We start from the raw sequence: 25017 nt of genomic DNA on the forward strand, positions 1-25017 counted from the left end.
AAACATGGCTCAGTGGGTAAAGGATCCACCTGCAATACAAGAGACACAGGTTCAATCCCTGGATCATGAAGATCCCATGGAGAAGGAAATGGCCACCCACTCCAATATTCTTGCCTGAAAAATCCCATGGATGGAGGAACCAGGTGGTTTAGAGTCCACAGGGTCACAAAGAGTCTGACACAACTGAACAGCTAGGCATAGGAATCATGATTCATCCATCAATAATCTGGTGAAATATTAGATAAGAGGAATCCCATGAGAAGAGTTTCTAAATGGAGACACTTTACGCAGCATTAGTAGACTTTCATAAAAGTATAGAATATTGACTTTTACATACTACATTGCAAAATATTACTGAATATAGTCATTTTGAAACAAAGCAATTGGGTAAATTAGGTTTCTCCCCTATTTACCACACTACGTTTTAATCAAAGATTACAATGATATTAATAGCATACACTGTTTTCACCACAAACACAAATCAGGCAGTGCATTGTTCACCAAAGCTTTTAGTTTAGGTTTAAATACAACGAACAATTATATTGGTTATGCTCAAGCACAAGGCAGGACTCAAACTACTAATTATTTGAGAAAATATATTATTTCAATTATTAAAAAACATTAAAGGAAATGTTTACTGTAAATTAAAATATTTCACTAATCTTGACATCTATTACCACCTTATAAAAATAATAAAATCGTCTATATGATATGTGTGCTGCTGCTGCTGCTAAGTCGTGTCAGTCGTGTCTGACTCTGTGCAACCCCATAGACGGCAGGCAGCCCAACAGGCTCCTCTGTCCCTGGGATTCTCCAGGCAAGAACACTGGAGTGGGTTGCCATTTCCTTCTCCAATGCATGAAAGTGAAAAGTGAAAGTGAAGTCGCTCAGTCATGTCCGACTCTTAGCGACCCCATGGACTGCAGCCTACCAGGCTCCTCCATCCATGGGATTCTCCAGGCAAGAGCACTGCAGTGGGGTGCCATTGCCTTCTCCGATGATATGTGTATACTTCTTCAAAGAAATCTGAAAGGTCACCTGTGACCTTTGGCTTATTTGTGAAGTCAGCCTTAATTGAACTAGCTGATGCCAACATTCATCATCTGATTAATCATTTAATTAAAAGGTCTGTGGTACTCAAGTGTTTCCATACAAATGTGTATCAAGCTAAACATGACAGCTCGGGTAAATCAAGGAAAATAAGGACACTTAAATGTTATAAATCATAATTGTCAATCTGACCTTTTTCATTTCAGCTTTGTCTTATTCACCTAGTACATACTTGGTGAGCTATCCTCCTACAAATTAAGGCAGGATCACAGCGTATACATGCTTCTACACATTTGACATCAACATTTTCTGGGATACTGTTTATTTATAATCTCAGCTAATTTTTCAAGATGGCACTGTTTAGGAACTTTATTCTGGCTCTGAAGAAAAAAAATAAACAGATGAAACCTGAATATTTCAAGTATCTGAGATTATAAATATTTCAAGTTTATTTCTTGCACAAAATCTATTCATCTCCATGTACATAGGTCAGTGCCTAAATGGGATGTGATAATGCAGTTGACTGCTGTACTAATGGCAGAAAGCCAAGAGGAACTAAAGAGTCTCTTAATGAAGGTGAAAGAGGAGAGTGAAAAGGCTGGCTTAAGACTCAACATTCAAAAAACAAAGATCATGGCAGCCGGTCCCATCATTTCATGGTAAATAGATGGGGAAAAAATGGAAACAGTGACAGACTTTATTTTCTTGGACCCCAAAATCACTGCAGACAATGACTGCAGCCATGAAATTAATGCTTGCTCTTTGGAAGAAAAGCTATGACAAATCTAGACTGCATATTAAAAAGCAGAGACATCACATTACCAACAAATATCCATATCATCAAAGCTATGGTTTCGCCAGTAATCATGTATGGATGTGAGACCTGGCCATAAAGAAGGCTGAGCACCAAAGAACTGATACTTCCAAATTGTGGTGCTAGAGAAGACTCTTGAGAATCCCCTGGACTGCAAGGAGATTAAACCAGTCAATCCTAAAGGAAACTAACCCTGAATATTCATTGGAAGGACTGATCCTGAAGCTGAAGCTCCAATACTTTGGCCACCTAATGAGAAGAGCCAACTCGTTGGAAAAGGCCTTGATGCTGGGAAAGATTGAGGGCAGAAGGAGAAGGGGACAACAGAGGATGAGATGGTTGGATGGCATCATTGACTCAATGGCGATAAGTCTGAGCAAACTCCAGAAGATAGTGAAGGACAGGGAAGCCTGGCGTGCTGCAGTCCACGGGGTCACAAAGAGTTGGACATGACTAAGCGACTGAACAACAAGCTGTACTATTTGTCAAGCAGTGGCCTTAATTAATTTATTCAGAATTTTCACTTTCTACATGGGTAGAAAATTACAAAAATATAAACTTCAGGGACACTGAGGATCCAACTCTTTTAGGGTATTGCAGATAATATTAAAGAGATGTTTATTTGTTCATCAAGGATTTACACATGCAGAGCACTATTGAGCGAATGGAATGGAGCAAACACTGCAGGGAACAGCTGTATACTGTAAACCTAGATGCACTACATAATAACACTCAAGTGTCTTTCTTTTATAATATTCTTGGTACAAGAGCATCATCTGTTCTCAATAGAACTTACAAATTTTACTTGTATAACATCGCTGTTTGAACTTAAAACTTGAATACTTCTGCCAATGCATATTTAGACTATTCTTACTATGCCAGTCAAGTGAATGAGCCTCAAGTAATGAACTGTATGGTTCACAACCTCTTGGTTGTATGCAGGTAAAAATATAGATCAGTAGATGGATTATGCTGATGTATTAAAGAAGCTAATAATATCTGATTTTAAAAATTCATAAAATTCATGACAGCTGATTTGTCCTTTAATCTACTATCATAGAAATTATTACCAAGCGTGGCTTCATTCATATGATCAAATTCACAAAAACACTTAGGTATCTGTAGTCATACATCTGTTAACGTCAAAAGGAGACGAGTACACCAGAATAAATATTCTCAAAGGCATACATTTAGAAAATAAAGAGAGAAAAATAAAAATGAGTTACTAGAACTGTTGGTTTAGAAAAACAAACAAAATGGAAATAAGAAAGAAAGGAGAAAGGGAGGAAGGAGGGAGGGAGGGAGGAAGACTTGTCCCTTCATCAGTCAGGGAATGATGGGCCAAGTACCCTCAAAGTGCATGAGGACTGAGCACTAGTGCAGCCAGTCACTTTGCAGTAATCATGACATTCAAGGGAGGCATCAACCACCAAGACAATGGCGCAGCTGTTAACCCACTTCCACAAGCAACACCCAGGAGCTCTGCTGGTCACATTTCTCTTCCAGCAGGCCTTGTGAAATATATCTCTGAATTGCTTTGATATTACTTCCTGTGTAGTCTTTGAATTAAACCATTTCTTTCTTTTTCCCTCACCAACACCTTGGTATTCACAATCATCTCCTCTTTAAATCTCCTCTTTCCATGGTAGTCCACTAACTGGTTCTGATTTTCACTATCTCCCTTCTTTAATCTGTTTCCCACTCTACAGGCAGAGATATCTTTTCAACATGCAAACCTATAACCTGAAATCCAGATTAAGTGCTTCCAATACTTGAATAGGTCCCTGTATTTTTAGAATAAAGACCAATATTTTTACCATGGCTAGCTGAGATGTGGGCTACATCCGTATCTTCCCTGGCTCCAGCTGTCCTTTGATTTGCCATGGTCCCCTCCTACCACATTAGACTTTCTCATGCTGATGCTTTAGCCTGGAATGCTTTTCCTTTAACTCTCACTTCTGATAACTGCTAGTCATTTTTTGGATCTCAGTTCAGACATCACTTCCCCAAGGGCGCATCGGGCCTTACCGCTAACCCGCAGTAACTGGGTCAAGCATTCAGTTAGATATTCTTGGCATTAGGCACACCATTGCATTTATCACAGTTTATAACTATACACTTATTATGGGTAATTAGGTGATTATTACTGATCTTTGTCACTAGACTATAAGCACAATGAAGAAAAAACAGTGTATGGTTTTCTCATAATTTTAACCTCAATGTCTAGCAAAATTTATGGCACACAGTGAACAAGTATTATTTCTTCAATGAATAATGTGGGTCAAAATGAGGTCATTAACAAGTGGTTAAAGCTACAACAAATTGCTTTATTTCCATTCACCAGAATCACTCTGATCGGAGTCTGAAGGGTGAAATTACTTCACATTTCATAATGAACAAATTCGATGATTTTGTTTAAACTCTAGAATTTTTAGCATCCCATAGATGTGGCCAAAATGATAGTTCATTAGCATCTTTCATTAGTTATTACAGAAACAGAATTCTACTGCTAAATTGGGATTTTAAAATTTTCTATTATAGATCCCTCATTATGTAAGAGTCTTAGGAGATCTTCAAAGTGTCATTCAGCCTGTTGGTGACAGCACAGGGATGAAAATCAGCCATTTAAAATCCCAGTAAAATTTTTCTTTTTTTTTTTTTTTGCTACAACTATGCTGTAACTTTTAGGTTTATGACTTCATTTTCATTTTTGGACATTTGTGAGACACAACAAGTACCCATAAAAGAAATATCTCCAAATGGTTAACTTTGTCACATCATTTAGACTTCTACTTTAAAACATTAAAATAAAGAGCAATATTTTTAGAAGTGTACGAAGCCTAATTTTGTAAGAAATTAAAAATTTTCATGCCTTATTTGCAATTTACATTGTACACATTAAATGGGGGTGAGAGGAGGACAGTACAAGCTTTCCTGGTTTCTTAATATTCTGAAGCAAATAATATTTCCAGTTAAGTCTACTTGTCCATAATTCTATTTATGAAAACTCAAAAGGAAGGTAAATTTTGAGGAAGGGGTTGGGGATGTGACAATAGCAGATGGAAAAGCACTGCTGGAATCCAGTCTATTACAATTGGCTATGTGACCTTGGACTGAGTACTTCCCCTCTGTAAACTTCCTCATCTGTACAGTCAGGAAATTGGTCTAAATCACGAGCTCTATCTGTTAATGGGTTTCCATGATCCCATTAAGCCCTTTGGGATGTGTATGTACATTTTTCTGGGAAGAGGGTCCACAGTTTCTATTTTGTTGGCAAGGATCTGGGAAACAAAACATGTTCGTTGCCTCTGTCCTACCTAGTTTTGAAAATGGAACAAAGCTACACATAGAATTATAATTTTAGATGGAAATCAGAAATAGTATAATTATTAGCGTGAGCAATAAGATTATTTGAAGAGCATATTATGCACAAAGGAATACTATCATCAATCACATATTTAAGTATTAGATGAAGAACTTCACTGGAAGGCCAGTCCAGATTTTCCATGAGCAGAAACAACTGTCGCAGACCAAGGTAATAACTACATATAATAAAATCTCAATATGTCACATATTTTCAGTCCTTCCTTTTTATCACTGTTTTAATGACCAATTCATGTAGGCCTGCTACATACGATTACGAGGAGTGGAAGCAATTCAGGGAAGTTTGTCAGCAAATAAATACTTTCTTACAGGTTTCAGGATATCTATTCCAAAACATTTTGATGATAACTTTTGGATGGTTGAACATCCATGGTTGCTGTAGTACACACATATTTATTAAAGACAGAAATAAAAGTCACTCTGCACATCACTTATTTCCTTGTTCTATGTCTTACTGTAATAAATATTGCTTAGTTTTCTATGTGTACTCTTCTAGACACCTGTGAAATATCAGTGAACAAACTAATATCTTCTATCTGCATAGTGCTTACATTTCAGAAGGGAAAAAATAAAATAAACAATATTCATAAAAATAATTAAGCCAGTTATTATTTTTAAAGGTGATAAATGCTTTGGCCAAATATTTAAAAAGAGTAGAAAAATTAGGAACCAGAGGTAAGGAGAATGGTTCCAATTTTAAATAGGTCAGGGTAGGCTTCACTGAGAAGGTGTTATTTAGCAAAGACCTGAAGAGATAAGGGAGTGAGTCAGGGTTACTTATACACTGGAGAAGAGCTTTCTAGACAGTGGGAAGAGTCAAGGCAAGGGTACACTTTATGGATTCAAATAACAGCCATGAAGCCTTTGTGGCAGGGAAACACCAAAAATCATTCTGCTGCTAATGATGTGACCGGCAAGGGCTTAATATCTAAAATATACAAACAGCTCATACAACTCAACAACAACAACAAGAAAGCAAACAATTCAATCAAAAAAATGAGAATACCATAATAGACATTTCTCCAAAGAAGACATACAGATGGCTAGGAGGCACATGAAAAGATGTTTAGCATAGCTAATTATTAGAGAAATGCAAATCAAAACTACAATGAGGTACCACCTCACATCTGTCAGAATGGTCATTGTTAAAATGTCTATAAACAATAAATGCTGGAGAGGGTGTGGAGAAAAGGGAACTCTCCTACGCTATTGGTGGCAATATAAGCTGGGGAAGCCACTATGGAAAACAGGATGATGGTTCCCCAGATAACTAAAAATGGAATCACCATATGATCCAGCAATCCCAGTCCTGGGCATATACCCAGAGAAAACTACAATTCAAAAGAATCCATTACCCCTATGTTCGTAACAGCACTTTTCACAATAGCCAAAACTTGAAAACAACCTAAATGTCCATTGACAGATGAACAGATAAAGAAGATGTGACATATATACAATGGAGTACTACTCAGCCATAAGAAAGAACAAAATAATGGCATTTGAAGCAACATGGACACAACCAGAGATTATCATACTAAGCGAAGTCAGAAACAGCAAAATAAACATGATACCATTTACATGTGAAATCTAAAGTATGATGCGAATGAACCTATCTACAAAACAGAAATAGACTCACAGACATAGGATCAGACTTGTGGTGGCCAAGATGGAGAGGAGAGAGAAAGATGGACTGGGAGTTGGAATTTGGTAGATGCAAGCCATTACATTTAGAATGGATAACAATAAGGTCCTACTGTGGCACAGGGAACTATATCCAATCACCTGGAATAAACCATAATGGAAAAAAATATAAAAAAGTATACATGACCATAACTGAGTCACTTTGTTGTACGGCAGAGATTGGCACAACATTATAAATCAACTACACTTCAATTAAAAAAAAAAGAATCTGCTTATGGTCATGAATTTTGTAAAATGTTCATCTTCCAGTTGATACCTCATTTTCTGTTCCTTATTTGTTTAAAGTCAAAGTCCTAACTCTTGAACAATTTTCCTAGAATCTCATATTTGTCAAGAAAGGAAAAGTGAAAATTCTGAGAATTTTAAAATCACCCCAAAATAATGATAGTAGTTTAAGCCCTTCAGTTTCCACAAACATATATTTGGCAATGAATTGTTATATAATAAGCAAATATGCCATTTAATAAGAGATGATGTCACTATAAAGAAAGTAAGTAAAAGATTTTCATTTTGAACATTTAGAGATTGGGCACAAAGCATTTGCTATACTCCAACAAAGAAAAATTCCAAGATTCATAGCCAACATAAAAGCACCCATTCTTTCTGAAATGTCACGGCTCTTTTAGACATTTGTTACACTGTTCATTTCATTAACTTTTTTTTTCCAGAAAATAAAACAATCACAATTATTGTGCAATTTTCACAGCATTTATCTGGGTGAATATCTCCAAAAAGAAGACATATAAAGGTAATACTTTTTTTTTTATGAGGGAAGCTCAGTCAGCTCTCCCACAAGTGAACACCTTATTCTTGCCTCTGTGCCTTGCTGAAAATGCATGGTGATCCACAAGCTTAGAAATGTAACAAGATGTACACATCCTACCTTGCCCAAATGATCCTTTCTGCCAAAGCCAGTGGCAGCTGCAATGCTCCCTGCTCCTTCTACTGTCTTCTGTGCTACTGCCGTCACCCCTGTCACCACTGCCTCGCCAACGTTTGTCACTTGCTCTTTGGTCTTCTCAGCCACTGGGATGAATCAAGAACAATGACAGATTAAGGGATGGTGGACCAACAGCCACTAGAAATAATTTCACTTCCACTAACTATCAACTTCCAAAGACCTATATTCACACACGTAGATAACTGGTGAGTCAGGAGAAGAAAAAGTTACTGAGATTGCTAAGTGAGCGTGGCTTAGCCAAACACAGATTCTTTGCCAAGATAGTCTATGCAATCATGCAGATATTTAAAGGTGTTTCAAGCCTAATGATCACAAATTTAGGACTATAAGCAATTTTGCTCTGATTTACATTTTATGAAAGAAAGTTTACAGAAAGCAAGGCTTGCAGGTGTAGTTGTATCAAACTCAGCATGAAATATTTCTTTATTGCAGTTTCAATGCCAAGTCTTTGATCTCACTCAGCATGTTTTTTTCATCACACCTTCTGAATCACAGAACACATACATGCTTTCACATGGTACCATCAGAAATAAAACAATAGAGTGAGGGATGACTATGCTGATCCTTTTATGAAACAACAGATAGTTGAAACAGAATGAGTTTTAGTGTTAAGATTTATTTTCAAATCATTTTAATGGAAACAAAAGAGCTGGACTTAAAGTATGAAATGAAATGGTTTGTTGAGCACACTTAATTTCTTTTCATTAAAAATAAAATATGGAGATTCAGTAGGCTTTTAAAAATAAGTTAAATTTTAAGATGATGGTATAAATAGTTTGGGATTAGATTTAGAAAGAGATTCGATCTCATATAAAAAATTATCTAAGACTATACAGAACTGTTGAATTAATCTTTCTATATTAACTCCATACAAATATCAAATAAACAAAGCTTCAATAAAAAAAAGTTTGTTTCAATTAATTAAGAGTTTTATGAAAAAGGAGTAAAAGATGAGGTTCTACACTTTTAACAATTTCAAGGTCAAGGGAAACAAGACAACTCTCCACCCAAACCTTTTTCCAGTAGTCATGTATGGATGTGAGAGCTGGACTATAAAGAATTCATGTTTTTGAACTATGGTATTGGAGAAGACTCTTGAGAGTCCCTTGGACAGCAAGGAGATCAAACCAGTCAATCCTGAAGGAAATCAGTCATGAATATTCATTGGAAGGACTGATGCTGAAGTTCCAATAATTTGGCCATCTGATACAAAGAACTGACTCATTGGAAAAGACCCTGATGCTGGGAAAAGATCAAAGGCAGGAGAAGGGGATGACAGAGGATGAGAATGGTTGGATGGCATCACCAACTCAACTGACATGAGTTTAAGCAAGCTCTGGGAGTTGGTGATGGACAGGAAAGCCTGGCATACTGCAGTCCATGGGGTCGCAAATAATCAGACACAACTGAGCGACTACACTGAACTAAAACCTTATAACACTTACACTCATAAAGCCTGGGTCTTGCATTCTTATCTATATGTAACATTTGTCTTCTTTTCTGAGGAATTCAATGAGTTGTACTATGTGAGCTGTTAAGTGTTATGTGCTAGTCACCTGATTATTGTACAGATTTCATTTCACCAGTTGGGAGGGGCCAGTCCCTGGGTCAGGAAGATTCCCCTGGAGAAGGAAATGACAACCCATTCCAGTATTCTTGCTTGGAGAATCCCATGGACAGTGGAGCCTGGTGGGCCACTATTCAGAGCACTGCAGAGTCTGACACGACTAAACAGTAATAGTGTGGTCAGAACAATTGGGTTTTGAATACAATTGGGTATGTAGGGTCATGGAAGTTGAGGAGGTACGTTAAGGAAAAAAGAAAAAGTAAGGAAAAAAGGAAAACAAGTCTCACTCCTCAGTGTAGACAATAGAGGGAAATGAAAGTGGCCCCAAGAGTCTAAAAGCAGCACGAGTTCACAGCAGGTATTGCTTGCTATTTGCCTTTTGCTACTTCTGGCGATGTGGTGGATGCCTACCAACTAGTCATGGCTATACTCAATGCAAAGTTCAATTTAAATGCCAGTGAAAAACTGTACTGGAAATCTCATGTTTTTAAACATTTCCAGAATGTTGATGCTTTAAAAATAGTGAATTATGGGCTTCAAGTTCTCTTTTTTTCTAAGAACACAAGTAGAAAATTTTACTTGAAAATGAACATTTCTTGTTATAAAATCTCAAAGACAAAAATAAATTTTGATCTTTTTAGAGATTCATAATTTTTCTTCTGCAAGCCATGAAAGTTTATTTTTATAATTCTAGATTTATATACATACTTTTTTAATGCACATAAACTGCACAGTAAAATGCACTTTGTAGTTTATTATAATTTATTAGATTTTACCACGTAAGAATAAGTAAATTATTTACATTACAAAATGGCAGAATTTACATATAGCAGTGGTGAACCTTTTATTTTCTCAATTTATTTTTATTTTTTGGCTGTGCCATGCAGCATGTGGGATCTTTCCCGACTAGGGATCAAACCCAGGTCCCTGCATTGGAAGCATTTAGTTTTGACCACTGTACCACAAGGGAAGTCCCTGATAGACACATTTTAAGATTTCTGTAGGAACTGATTGACCTAGCAGATAATTTACTGACCTTAAACCCCTTTGTTAAAACCCACCTCAAAAGTTAAATTCCATGTTAATAACCTCTTTTCCCAACAACTGTCCTTCTTCCTCCTCCTGTGTGCTCATAAAATTTTAGGTATATATTTACTACTGAACTTTTTATTTGCACCATAATTATTGATTTCCCAGTATGTCTATCCACCTCCACTAGTATATTTTGAGTTGATCAAAATCAAAGATCATATTGTCTTTATATTATTTCATTGTAATACTCATTAAATAATTTTGAGTACATTAAAAGAAATTTGTGTGTATGTGTAATTTATACATTAATTTCAACAACTGTTGACTCTAATTAACAATAAAATTCCACAAAGGAAATGTGGCACCAACTTTTAGAATAAACAGTAAATCTAACCTATAACATTAAAAAAAATTACAAAATTAAGATCTAGTTTTGAATTAGTATACAAATTACAGATATGAGGACAAGAAATTTATATTTTAAAGCAGTTTAACAGGGAAATTTAAAATGTAACATGTTGAAAATTAACTGTGTTCATTATTGTATAACAAATTTATATGTGTAAGAATCAAAGCCTGCAGAAGATCTCCAACAATAGGAATTTCTTAATATCATACTTTAATGAGGGAAAAAATGAGAATGAGTCAGCTTATATCAAATCATTTTTTTTAATACCTTCAAAGGCATGTCATTCAATAAGCCCAGATTAAGTGCACTCTCATATTTTCCTATAATGTGATGTACTGACAACTGAAATAATAATGTCCTGAGATCAAAAAGCCAGGGATTAACGTAGAGTTTTCTGGATTTTATCTTCAGATTATCTAACTGGGAGGATTAATTTTCCCTGGATGTTGTAGGTAGAAAACGCCCGGCCTAAGTTTACTGAAGTCTGTGTTTCTACAAAATAGCTAATGAAATGAATCTTGTGGAAATTTTTCTTTTAACATTAGCTGATAATGTTATACACTTTATAACAGTTTCTCAATTCCCTGCTTTAAAAGTAATAACAAAATTTATAACAATTATTTAGTATTTATTATGTACCATGATAAACATTTTAGGTCATATATAAAAAGCAACCAATTCTCTAATTAACTACTGAGGTTATTACCTTAAACATTTATTTACCCTTATAATATGAATTTAGAATTTTACATGAAATAACTTTACTCAACAAATTAATTTATCTGATATGAGAGAGGGATGGCCGTTATTGCAACTGGTTTATCCTACTGCAATTTTCATGGCCAGATTACTTATAACTACATTTTTGATATTTTACTACTGCCAGGGTGATTGACTGGTGCTGTGCTAAGTCACTTCAGTCATGTCTGCCTCTTTGCAACCTGCAGGGACAGGCTTTTCTGTCCATGGGGATTCTCCAGGCAAGAATACTGGAGTGGGTTACCATGCCCTCTTCCAGGGGATCTTTCCAACCCAGGGATTGAACCCAGGTCTCCCATATTGCAGGCAGATTCTTTACCATCTGAGCCACCAGGGAAGTCTTTGGTGCAACGATGTAAATGCATTTTATGTCACTGGTGCAATGGTGTAAATACTGCCCATACCAAAATCATCATGGTCTCCCTGCTTAGAAGGATTTTCCATAGTGTTCTGGGGAACACTCACTGAATTGAACTCTAGTAACTATTGAAAAGGCTTCCCTTGTGGCTCAGCTGGTAAAGAATCTGCCTGCAATGTGGGAGACCTGGGTTTGATCCCTGGGTTGGGAAGAGCCCTTGGAGAAGGAAACAGCTACCCACTCCAGTATTCAGCCCTGGAGAATTCCATGGGCTGTGTAGTCCATGGGGGTCACAAGAGTGGGACACTACTGAATGACTTTCACTTTTTTCAACTATTGAAAGAAAGTCAAATGAGTTTTGGAAATCCTGGGTTAAACTAAATTATGTAAATTTATTTACTATAGAACAGCTCAGTTTCTTTAATATGCTAAAAGGAAGACAGGATATGCAAAGTTTCCAAACACTTTAAAACCATGGAAACATTAGCTGGCAGGCTACTGTTTTTCAGAAACAATTTGCAAAATATTGTCTTATAGTACAAAACTTCAGTCACTTGTACCAGGCCAAGTGTGTACTCATGCATGCACACAAACACCTCAAAAACTCATGTTTACATTCTATCATTCTAAAAAAAACTCAAAAATTCTGACTTTGTCAATAGTTATCCTTGCAGCCCATCTGCATAGCCTCCATTGGATGGTAGTATTAGTTTATTCTCTAATTTTTACGACAGGCTCTAAACTTTGCAATATGCTTATCCATGTTTTCATCCATATGGATTCTCCTTCAGTTATTACAATGAAAAGCTGTTAATCCAAGTAGATTATCTTCATATAGCACAGTCTACAACTGTCTGATAACTAGTTTTTACAAAAGTCATACTTTATAACATGCCATTTATAGAAGGTCCCTACAGGGCAGTTTATATATACTGAATTCCAACAGAGCAAATGTATGTTGCACACTTTAACTTAGCTTCTATAAGAATTAGTTTCAAAGGCTTGTTTTTTATTTATTTACTTTCAGCTGCACTATGTGGCTTGCAGGATCTTAGTTCCCTGAACAGGGGTTGAACCCAGGACACGGCAGTGAAAACCCATAATCCTCACCACAAGGCCACCACAGAACTCCCTGTTTTGATTTTATACTCTTAACTTTTTTAGTCAAAAGTATGTATAAAAGGGCTTCCCTGAGAGCTCAGTAAAGCCCTGAGAGCTCAGTTGGTAAAGAATCTGCCTGCAATGCAGAAGACTCTGGTTCGATTCCTGGGGCAGGAAGATCTGCTGGAGAAGGGATAGGCTACCCACTCCAGTATTCTTGGATTTCCCTTGTGGCTCAGCTGGTAAAGAATCGGCCTGCAGTGCGGGATACCTGGCTTTGATCCCTAGGTTGGGAAGACCCCCAGAGAAGGGAAAAGCCACCCACTCCAGTATTCTGGCCTGGAGAATTCCATGGACTATATAGTATGTATAAAGGTATGTATAAAAGCCATATAAATACCTTTCTCCACTAGCTACCAAAATGTAGCTCAAGGTAGATTCACTACAAAATGATAGTAAAACCTAGGTTATCCATACCATATGCCTTTAGTATTCTAGGTATTTATATATATTCTCATTCACTGAATTCTTTTATAGATGAGGAAACTGAATCACAGAGAGGTAATGAATCTTGCAGAACAGTCACACAGCTAGTAAGGAGTAAGCAGAAATTTGGACTAAAGACTTCTGGCTTCAGTGTTTGTGGCCTTAACCAAAACATTGTATTAATATTCCCATTTGATTTTCTCAAAATCTATTTTATAACTTAGCAATAGAAGCATGTTATTTTGCTGAGGCCCTGCCATATTTACTGTTTTCTCATCATATGAGTTATATTTTATATCTGATCGTATATCTTATTTTATCATGCCTGTCAGAAAGCTTGGAGTACATAAAACATAAAACTCAATCACAGCAAGTCCATATATTAAAGTTGCTAAATTGTGATTTTTCTATTTCTATCATTATCCTCCTCCTCTTCATCATCACCACCATAATTTTCATCATTTTTGCTATTCACTTATTGTAATCTTGTTACAGACCTAATTTCAAAATTTGGGTGAAATTAGGCCAAACAAAGATAAATACAATAAATAATTCACTGATCATCCCAAGGGTATTTCCTAAAATGTCTTCTGCATCAAGGAAGTATTATAATTTGTATATTTTAGTGTCAGAATATTTCATTGTACTCTATAGAAAATTTTCATTCAACTCTTTAAAAATGGCAGTCCTTATATGATATTCCACTATCATTTGCCAGAACATTAAGTTGACCAGAATACTCAAATGTTACACAACGACAATGAAACTAGTCAATTCAGTCATCATTCTTGACAATTACAAACACTGTGTTTTACTTACTTATAACAAATACTTAACATACTTAAAATATTTAATATTTAATAAAGAATCAAGATTAAACAAAGCTGATGTTTTCTAGAATGCTCCTCTATGGGCAGAGTGGTTTATATTTACATTCTGAACGATCAGTGCTGGGGCTATCCTGCTTACTAGATATTTTCAATATCATCCTTGAATATAAGTTCCACAAAGCTTACCTGTTGTCACACCATGAACTACCCCTTCCTTGGTTTTGGATCCTACAAAAACAAACAAATTCAAACCATAAGTTTAAAAGTCACCTTTACTGCTAATGAGCTACTTTTAAATACATCTAATGGAAAAACAATATCTCACTCTTCAAAAACCCATATGTAAAGATATCCTCAGGGAGCAAAAAATTCTAAACAAAGAAATTCAGTAACCATTACAACAAATACAACAAAGCAAAGCTAACAGGATACGCTCCAATTAAGATTTTAGCACACAGTAATAGCTTTTCAACCCCTTGTGTCCCACTTTACATATCAACTTACAGAAAGTTAAAAAGAATAGGTGAGAAAACACAGGGTCTGGCTGGGAAGGTGATTTTGGATTCAGAACTGCAGAAGCTCTACTAAAATGCAATACAGAGATCCTTAACCCATGGAGCACAAATGGATGGCGGAAGGAGAGAAGGAATTTATAGTTGTTGAACATCTATTATGAAAAAGGCATTTTTCATCTCATTTAATGTTTGTGATAACCCCCCATTTCAAATCATGCCCATTTTATCCCACATGAAGCAATTACAAATTAAAGTTAAATGATTTGTCTGAAGTCACCAGCTACAAGCATGTTCAAATTAAGGGCTCTGTGACCCTAAGCCCATATTGTTTCTATGAAACCAGGCAAGCCTTCAGAAGGAATACAGTATTTGATCACTGAAGTATGACTAATGCTAGCTTCAAGAAGGGGCAAGATAGGAATTTTCCCCAAATCTTGACCATTATCAAACTTTTACACAAAGAATTTATGAATATAAGTATTTCTAAAGTTAAGTTTGTGAATAATTTTATTCATCAGCTCTCTAATATTGGATTTTTAGTGTAATTCATACAGCTTTTTAATGATCTTGGTGAAAATAACAACAAAAAGAAAATTCGTTTGAAAACTACCCTATAAGCTAAATAAAGTAATTCTATCAGACGAAGAAGAATGTAAGGAAATTAGGACCAAAAAACTGGGAAATGAATATTTATCATACACTACCTGCCACTCCTTCAACCCCTTATTTTTAAAAACAACTAGTAAAAATATATTTTAACAATTGGCCTGTAGTCTATTCTCTCTGCCTCAGTTATACCTCATAATTTAATCTTTGGCTAAATCATGCAATGTATCCTGAACCAAATATACAAGAAAGACTTAATTAGGTTGCTTTGTATCAAACCAATCACCTTTTTTTGGCTGTCATAATTGTTTAGCAGTATATGTTACTGATGATTAACTTTTAATCGATAAGTAATCTGTAATGAAAAGATAAAGCTACAAAATATGTGCCAAGTGGTATGTTACCAGTAATATGATAGACAGACAGACCTTATAGATACGTAGATCTCATAACAGATAACAGCTGAAGGGACCCTAGATCTGATTGCGTCCCTAAGCTGATGTAGCCCACATCCATTCCCTTCTTGTCTGTTATGACTTCACAAAGCTGCAGAGTGGAGATCAGAAATAATGCCTGGGCACTGACAAGGACTCAATTATGCTGTTGTGCATGTCATGTTGACTATCTCAGTATGTTGGAGGTGAAGCAAATTGTGACTTGGGAGTTTGATATCAATCTACAGTCCTGACCACTGCTACTTATTGAGCAGAATTTCACTGGAAGAGTTTTGAAGGTCATTTTCTTGCCTTTACTGTTACAATACTTAGCAGAGAACTACATTCTTTTTTTGCTTTTGAATTTCACTCTCAACTTATAATTTCTAAACCATTTGATTGAGAAATTTTTGGCCCATTAAATTGAAGTAGGTTGATTGAAAATTTGTATACAAAGATATCACAAAAGGAGAAAAAAACATAAAAATAATACTGATTCTTATGGTGGTTCATCAATTAGCATTAAAAGCTAGCTGTTGAAAGTATATTATAAAGGAATGAGATTACTCTCTCATGAGGCTTAAGAAAACCATGTGCTAAACTTGTTCAGCCATAAGTGAAACCGGAAAATTTTCCCTAGTTACTTCTAATCTTTCAAGCTAGTTATTGATAATAGTTCTTATAATGAAGGAAGAAAATACATGGACAAATTATTCTGTTGCAGAGTTTGTGTGCATGCGTTAATCGCTCAGTCCTGTCAGGCTCTCTGCAACCCCGTGGACGGTAGCCTACCAAGCTACTCTGTCCATGGGATTCTCCAGGCAAGAATACTGGAGTGGGTTGCCATTCCCTTCTCCAGGGGATCTTTCCCACCCAGGGATCAAACTCAGGCCTCTTGCTTGGCACAGGTTCTTTACCATTGGAGCCACCAAGCAGCGTTTATTTGACAATAATAACCATGGCTCCTACATATAAAAGTACACTAACAAAAATTCTCAATGAAATGTTAATGAATCAAACACAACAATGCATGAATAGAATTATACATCACAATCAGGTGGCATTTATCATAGGTATGTAAGGCTGGTTCAATGTTTGAAAGTCAATTAAGTAATTCTTCACATCAGCAGGACCAAAAAGACAAATGTCAAGATCATATTAATAGATGCAGAAAGAGCATTTGCAAAACCCAACACCTGCTGCTGCTGCTGCTGCTAAGTCGCTTCAGTCGTGTCCGACTCTGTGCGACCCCATAGACGGCAGCTCACCAGGCTCCCCCGTCCCTGGGATTCTCACTTGTGATAAAAGACCCTCCCAGTAAACTACAAATAGAGAAGTTTCTCAACCTGATAGAAAATATCTACCAAAAAGTCTACAGCTAACATCCTATTTCATTGTGAGACACTAGGAACTTTATTATCAGGAACAAGGCAATAATATCCCCTTTCACCATTCCTTCAATATCTTACAGGAAGCCCTAGCTATTGCAATAAGACGAGGAAATAAAAGATATCTGACTGGGAAAGATGAAACAAAACTGTCAAGAGTGAATAAAAAATATCCTGGTGCTAATAAGTTATTATAGAAAGATTGCAGGATGCAAAGTTAAAAAGTCAATCACCTTCCTATATACCAGTAATGAATGGAGCAGAATTTGAAATTAAAAACACGGTATCATTTACATTAGCATAAAAAATAAATAAAATACCTGGGCATAAATTTAATGCAATATACAAGATCTATATGGGAAAAAATTATGAAGCTTTGATAACAAAATCAAAGAACTACATAAATGGAGAGAGATTCCACATTCATGGATAGAAGACAGAATATTAACAACATGTTGCTGCTGCTGCTAAGTCGCTTCAGTCGTGTCCGACTCTGTGCGACCCCATAGACGGCAGCTCACTAGGCTCCCCTGTCCCTGGGATTCTCCAGGCAAGAACACTGGAGTGGGTTGCCATTTCCTTCTCCAATACATGAAAGTGAAAAGAGAAAGTGAAGTCGTTCAGTCGTGTCCGACTCTTCGCAACCCCATAGACTGCAGCCTACCAGGCTCCTCTGTCCATGGGATTTTCCAGGTAAGAGTACTGGAGTGGGGTGCCATTGCCACGTTAGCTCTTCCCAACTTGATTTTACAATTCCATGTTATATATATATATACATGTATGTATGTATGTATGTATACACACACACACACACACACACACATATAGAGAGAGAGAGAGAGAAAGAACCACCAACTCAATGGACATGAATTTGAGCAAATTTCGGGAGATAGTGGAGGACAGAGGAGCCTACTGTGCCACGGTCTATAGGGTCACAGAGTTGGACACGACTTAGCGACTGAGCAACAACAATCTCAAGCAAAACCCCAGTTATTTTGTGGATGTTAACAAACTGATTCTAAAGTTTATATGGAGAGGCAAAGATCAAAAGTAGCCAAAATGGTATTGAAGAAGAACAAAGTTAGAGGACTGACACTACCAAACTTCAAGACTTCTTATAGAGCTGTCATAATCAACAGAATGTGATATTGGTGAAAGAATAAACAAATAGATCAAGGGGCTAGAAAAGAGAGCCCAGACATACACAAACATAAATGTAATCAACTGATTTTTGACAAAGGAAAAAAGGCAATAAAATAGAACAAAGATAGTCTTTAATCAAATGGTGCTAGAACAACTGGACATCCACATGAAAAAAAATAATTTCAATTGTATACCCTTCACAAGCAAATAATCCAAAATGAATCATAGCCTTAAGTGTAAAATGTGAAACTATAAAACTTCTAGGAGATCACATTGAAGAACATCTACATAATCTCAAGTATGGCAATGACTGTTGAGCTATAACACCAAAGACACACCCCATTAAATCATTAATAAGTGAGAATTCATTTAAATTAAAAACTTCTATGAAAGACAATTTCAAAAGAATAAGAAAACAATCTACAGATAGGAAAATATTTATGAAATATCTGAAAAGAAGACAGAGAACTCTTAAAAATCAACACTAAGAAAACAAATAACCTGATTAAAAAATAGGCCAAAGATCTTAATAGAGACTTCATCAAAGAAGATGTGGAGATGGCAGATAAGCATTTGAGAAGATGCTCCACATCCTATGTCACCAGTTTTAAAATACAAAATTAAAATAACAGTACAATGCCACTACATATGTATTAGTATGGCCGAAGTCCAGAACACAGACAGCATCAAATTTTGTCAAGGAAGTAACAAAACTAGAGTAACAAAAGAGTAGGAAGTAACAAAAGAGTAACAAAAACTGTCGTTAATTGCTGGTGGGAATGCAAAATGGTACAGTCCCTGTGGAAGATAGTTTGATGGTTTCTTTGAAAACTAAACATGTTTTATCATATGACCCAGCAATTGTTGTGCTCTTTGATATTTACCCAAAGGAGCTGAAATCTTATATACACACAAAAACCTGCACACAGATGTTTATAGCAGCTTTATTCATAACTGCCAACTCTCTGAAGCAAGTAAGATGTCCTCCAAGTACCAAGATGTAGGAGGTGAATGATAAACCTCAGACAACAGAATATTATTTGGCACTAAAAAGAAATGAGCCATTCAAAGACATAAAAGAATTTAAATGCGTATTATTAATTGAAAGAAGCCAATCTTAACAGGCTAAACAATATGTGATTCCATTGATATGACATTTTGGAAAAGGCAAAACTATGGAGAGAAAAAGATCAGTGATAGCCAGGGGTTGGGAGAAGGCCATGAATAAGCAGCGCACAGAGGATTTTTAGGACACTGAAAATACTCTATATATTATAATGATGAATGTGTGTGTATGTTAGTCACTTAGTCGTGTCTGACTCTTTGTGACCCCATGGACTGTAGCCTACCAGGCTCCTCTGTCCATGGGATTCTCCAGGCAAGAATACTGGAGTAAAATGCCATTTCCACATTTGTCCAAACTCACAGAATGCACTGCAGCAAGAGTGATCCTTAAGGGAAGCTATGGAGTTCGGATGATTATGTGTCAATGTAGGTTCATCAGTTGTAACAAATGTACCATCTGGCAAAGGATGTTGGTAATTTGAGAGGTTATGCATGTGTGGGGGTTGGGATACATGGGAAACCTCTATATATCAATTTTTCTGTTAATTTAAAACTTATAAAAATTAAGTCTTTAATTTTTTTAAGGTATGCCTTTTTACTTATAGGTTCTGCTTTATTATGATACTCTCACAAGAACTCTGCAAGATACTTGCATTTATTCAAATTGTATTTTTACAAATGAGTAAAATGATGCTTAGATATGTTAAGTACCTTCCCCATTATCCTAGAGGTAAAATGTGGTATAGTCTGGACTGGAATTTAAGTTTAACATCAAATCTACATTTTTTCCTACTTTATCAGGAGTCAGTAAACTATAGCCTATGAGCCAAATAAACTCTCCAGCTATTTTGGTAAGTAAAGTTTTATACGAACATAGTCATCCTAATTATTGTTTATGGCTGCCTTCACTTCAGGAGAGCAAAGTTGATCAGTTGAAACAGATATCATACCCTAAAATTATTCAGTACCCCTTTACAGAAAAAGCTTGCCAAAACCTGGTAGTACTATAACTTCACAAGGTCATACTTCATCCTGAATTATGTATTTGTGTTCAACTTTTAATTGACTTTAAAATATTAACTGATAAATAGTATATAGAATGCACTCTGCTAAATACCATAATAAACACTGAAGATTATTTTTTAAAATATGTGCACATAAATCGAAATTTCATATAATAATCTCAGAGAAAATAACTAAATTAATCTTTAAAAAATTAAGTCATTTTATTTGCCCAAACTCATGGTTGAAAATGAAAACAAGTACAATGTTTTCCAGATGATAATCCTGCTTATTACCTGGAAAACAGCAACATGTTAATGTAATAGTCAGTGGTTCTTGGACTCATTCAAAACTAATAAATCAATATTATCCAACTAAAAAAATCTTAAAAGTAACTAAGTTATAAAGTAACTGAAATCAAGGCATGGTTACAAAGCATGCACTTGCACAACTTGGAACACTGAGGACAAATATAAAAATACTGATTATCTAAATGTCACTGATTCAGTATTCCAAATTCCACCTAAAAAGGTACAATCCACATTTCACAAGAAAAAACTGAGATTAACTCATTGACTTTTCCCTCTTGTAACATTTTTTAATTCAATGACTTTCTGAAAATATACTTTAAGATAAAGAGTAATTTAACTAGAGGTTTGTGGTAAGATTAAACCAAAATAGTCTATGAACAGTGAGAAAAATATGAGAAATATTCATAAAAATCATTCCAAGTATAACTTTTCTCCAGCCCATCTATATCAAAGAGACGACATAGCTTTCTTTCACCCCATAGACATAGACAGAGTATTCTACACAATCCATTATGCTCATCCTCCACTTTATTACTCATCCTTTGGTTACTGTTGCTACACCTGCTACTAGAGAATGTGACCTAGCTCAGAGGAGGAAAAGAAGAGACAGAATGGGCAGTGGGTGAATGTATGTTCATGTGCCTGTTTGTATCCCTACAGATGAGTGTGTGTCTATGTGTATGCCTATTTCTTCACCCAAAGAATTCCAGGTGACGTGAAATAACACCTAACCTAACACAGTTTAAGATAAAAAAAAAAGAGTAGGGCTTCCCTGATAGCTTGGTTGGTAAAGAACCTGCCTGTAATGCAGGAGACCCTGGTTTGATTCCTGGGTCAGGAAGAGCCTCTGGAAAAGGGATAGGCTACCCACTCCAGCATTTTGGGGCTTCCCTTGTGGCTCAGTGGGTAAAGAATCCAGTTGAAATGTGGGAGACCCGGGTCTGATCCCTGGGTTGGGAAGATCCCCTGGAGAAGGAAAAGGTTATCCACTCCTGTATCTCCATGGACAGTCCATGGGATCACAAAGAGCCAGACAGGATGAAGCAACTTTCACTTCACTGCAAGAATACTCTGATGTGGGAATTTATAAACAAGGAAAAACAGTAAGCATCTAATTTATTGTATCACTTGATAAATGAACTATATAAATGTCTCAGAGATATTAGCAGCCTTCAAGCACTTTCTTGAGCTTAGTCCCCAACTTACCAAGTGGTCACAAGAAGCAACTCCAAAGACTTGTCTGTCCTTTCCTTTTTAGGGTCACAGTAGGTATCTCTTTACATATCTCAAGATTGTATCAACGTCTTACTTTTAAATTAGGATACACTGAAATTAGCCTACATTATTCATGAAGATAAATCAAAAGCTCATGAAGGAGTTTGATTTTAAGATACTATTGAATATTTTCTAAGACTGAGTTTTTAAAACTGTCCTCAGAGCTATAGTTACTTACACATAAAAACATTCATTTTAAAAAAGAAACAAAGTCCTAAATATTACTGCAAAATTAAATAGTCTGTAAAAACAAAATAGCCCCACTTTGTGTATTAGCTCCAACACACACATTCACCTACTTGCACACACCTCTGATTCAGCCCATCACTTTGAGGAGTGGAGATGCAAAACTGAATCAAGTGAGAAATAACCAGCATTTAAAGCAACAATCATCCTAACCCATCAATCCCAAATAAATATCAAAGTGACATTTAGGGCTTACCTACCTACATAGAGAACACCCTCTTTTGTCTTTCCTGCTGCTTCTGCCACACCCTGCTTGGTTTTTTCAGCAGCAGCCACGACTCCCTCCTTGGCCTTTGAAAGTCCTTTCATGAAAACATCCATGGCTAACGAATTCCTTTACACCACACTGGAGAACACAAAATACACTTTGAGAACTTCTGCGTAAAAAACGAAATTAGAACCACCCAAAGTAAAAACTATTGAAAGATCAATAGAATCCTCAAAAGAGTGAGATTCTCTTAAGTATACCTCCATTTCAACCACTGGACAAAGGAGGCTTTTCTTAGCTTTTGCATTAAAAATTTAGCATCTCCCATCCATCTTGGCTGGATAAAGTCTAGCCGCCTAAACAAGGATTAGGATGAATCATATGAGCTGTTCTTAACGCGTTTCCGAAGTGGAATTGCACGGAAAGATAGACTCCTCTTTTAACTTCCCAGGGTCCAAATGGTGACAGTATAAGTTAGAAGTGCGTTTAGAAGACATCACAGGAAAAGGAAAGGGACTTGAAGGCAGGGGGTCAGGGACACGCTTAAATTCCAGAAGGCAGCTAACAGATCAATCACGAATAGGGGAGGGAAGGAACCACTCACTCTGGGTGTGGCTGAACCTCAGGCCAACTGCGAGCCCACCGCCCTCTCTCTAATTCACCCAACCATGCACCCGACCCTGGGCTATCAACCCAGAACGTGCAGGAGGGCGCGAGTTCACAACCGCGGAAGCCTCAGGAGGCGCCCCAGCCACCCGTGGGGGCGTTCTCAGTTCCTGGAACCCGCCCCCCACCCTGCGCCGCACCTGTTAACCCCTTATCACCTGTTGACTCGCCCTCTCAGCGCTCCCACTGAACGATTTGCCAAACACAGCTTGTTTACTTCACAGAGAGAACAGAGAGGGCGGACTAGGGGCGGGGGGCGGTTAAGGAAAGCGACAAACAAAAGTTGAATACTCATACTCCCTGGAGCATCCTCGCGTTTCCCAAAGGAAAAGCTTATCCCTGAGAATCCAGACTTCTCGGCCTCTGAGGACGAGAAGACGGAAGTAATCGAAGCAGGAGACAAACAGGTCAATTTACTTTCCTCAAGATCACCCTAGGGATAAGTACTCACCTCTGAGAGAGACGCGACTACAGCTGGTCCTCACTGCAGCGCGCCCACCCCCACCCCGCGCGCGCCCCCGGGCGTCCGCAACGACTCTTCTCCCTCCAGGTGTTCTCCATGACTTCCAAAGCTGCCCAGTTAGTTCCACAAGCACTTACCAGATTTCCTCGGCTCCTCGGAACTCCAATTTCTCCCCCACCCCCACTTAAAAAATTTTAAAAACAATTCCCAAATGTTATTTAAGTGGGAAGAGAGAGAAAGCGCACAGGAAGGGTGGAGGCGGCACCAGAAGAGGGATGGTCCCCAGAGGAGGCGGCTGTCAGCACAAGCCTGCGCTGGGAGGCGGGGGGCGTGGGAGGCAAATCCACAAACCTGCCGTCGAATTGCCACTCCTCGTCCCCCGCACGCGAGGATTCGAGAGAAAAAGGCAGAAGGTCGAAAGAGAAAGGTTGGGGGGGAGCGGGGAGGAGCGCCAAGGATGCTAAAGGCGCGGCTCGGTCCCTGGGTCCGCTCTAAAGCCAGCACACACCTCACCCGGCGTCGCCGCGCTCGGTCGCTCGCCCCCTCTCCTTCTAGTCTCCGTGGTCCTCCTCCTCCCCTTCCTCTCACCGCCCCCGCGGCTGATTTGTCAGCTCCTCTCCCCGCCCCTCTCCCGGCGCTTGCTGCTTTCCCAGCCGCGTGCACTTCACTCTCTCTTCGGATGGGGATGGGGGCCGGAGAAGACGGAACCTCCAACTCCCGCCTCCCGCCTGGACCTAGGGGACTGGAAGATGGGGTGCTCTGCGGCTCACCTCGAGTTCAGGGTCACGGGAGCTCTCGTGGAGATCCCGAGTGTTAGGCTTGGGAAGTCTCTCCCTCTTTCCCATCACCCCCCATCCTTGTCTCCGCCTTTCCCTCTGGTTCCTCGCGGGGACCCCCACGTCAGATCCAGCCTCGGGAAGCGGGGAGTGTGACAGGTCGACCACCAAAGACACAGCCAGTCTCTCGAGGAGCTGCTTTAAGAGACAGGCAATCTAGGAAGCGTGCTCACATTAGCTCTGCCAAGAGCACGTTTCCCTCATATCAATGTTAACGATGCTTTTGTTTAAATATCCCCCAGATTTGGGCCTACTCTTAACCTCTCATGAGCCCGATATGGTCTCGCGGGCGGAGAGGAGACTAGTAACGAAGAGTTACAGGTTGAAGAGGCAGGAGGAAGCTAGTCAAATCCTCTCTCCACCCCACTATCACCATTTTCTTTTCCACCAATCAGCGGCTGCCAGAC

General features: G+C 37.8%; 1 protein-coding gene across 14 annotated transcripts in view; it reads right to left on the minus strand.

Annotated features, from left to right (window-relative positions):
- SNCA (synuclein alpha) overlaps positions 1-24804 on the minus strand; it is a 149731-nt gene extending 124927 nt beyond the window's left edge. For 7 of the 14 annotated variants that reach the window (XM_055587642.1, XM_055587636.1, XM_055587645.1 and 4 more), the window contains exons 1-4: positions 24126-24276; positions 22638-22783; positions 14639-14680; positions 7833-7975 (exon numbers count right to left, since the gene is read on the minus strand). In XM_055587642.1, the coding sequence (XP_055443617.1) occupies positions 7833-7975; positions 14639-14680; positions 22638-22758 (306 nt within the window). In that variant the 5' untranslated portion in view covers positions 22759-22783; positions 24126-24276. The other 7 variants (XM_055587647.1, XM_055587648.1, XM_055587643.1 and 4 more) reach the window with 7 other exon arrangements.
- Positions 24805-25017: the final 213 nt, after the last annotated feature.

The sequence above is a fragment of the Bubalus kerabau genome, chromosome 7 (assembly GCF_029407905.1).
Source record: "Bubalus kerabau isolate K-KA32 ecotype Philippines breed swamp buffalo chromosome 7, PCC_UOA_SB_1v2, whole genome shotgun sequence".
NCBI classification, from domain to species: domain Eukaryota; kingdom Metazoa; phylum Chordata; class Mammalia; order Artiodactyla; family Bovidae; genus Bubalus; species Bubalus kerabau.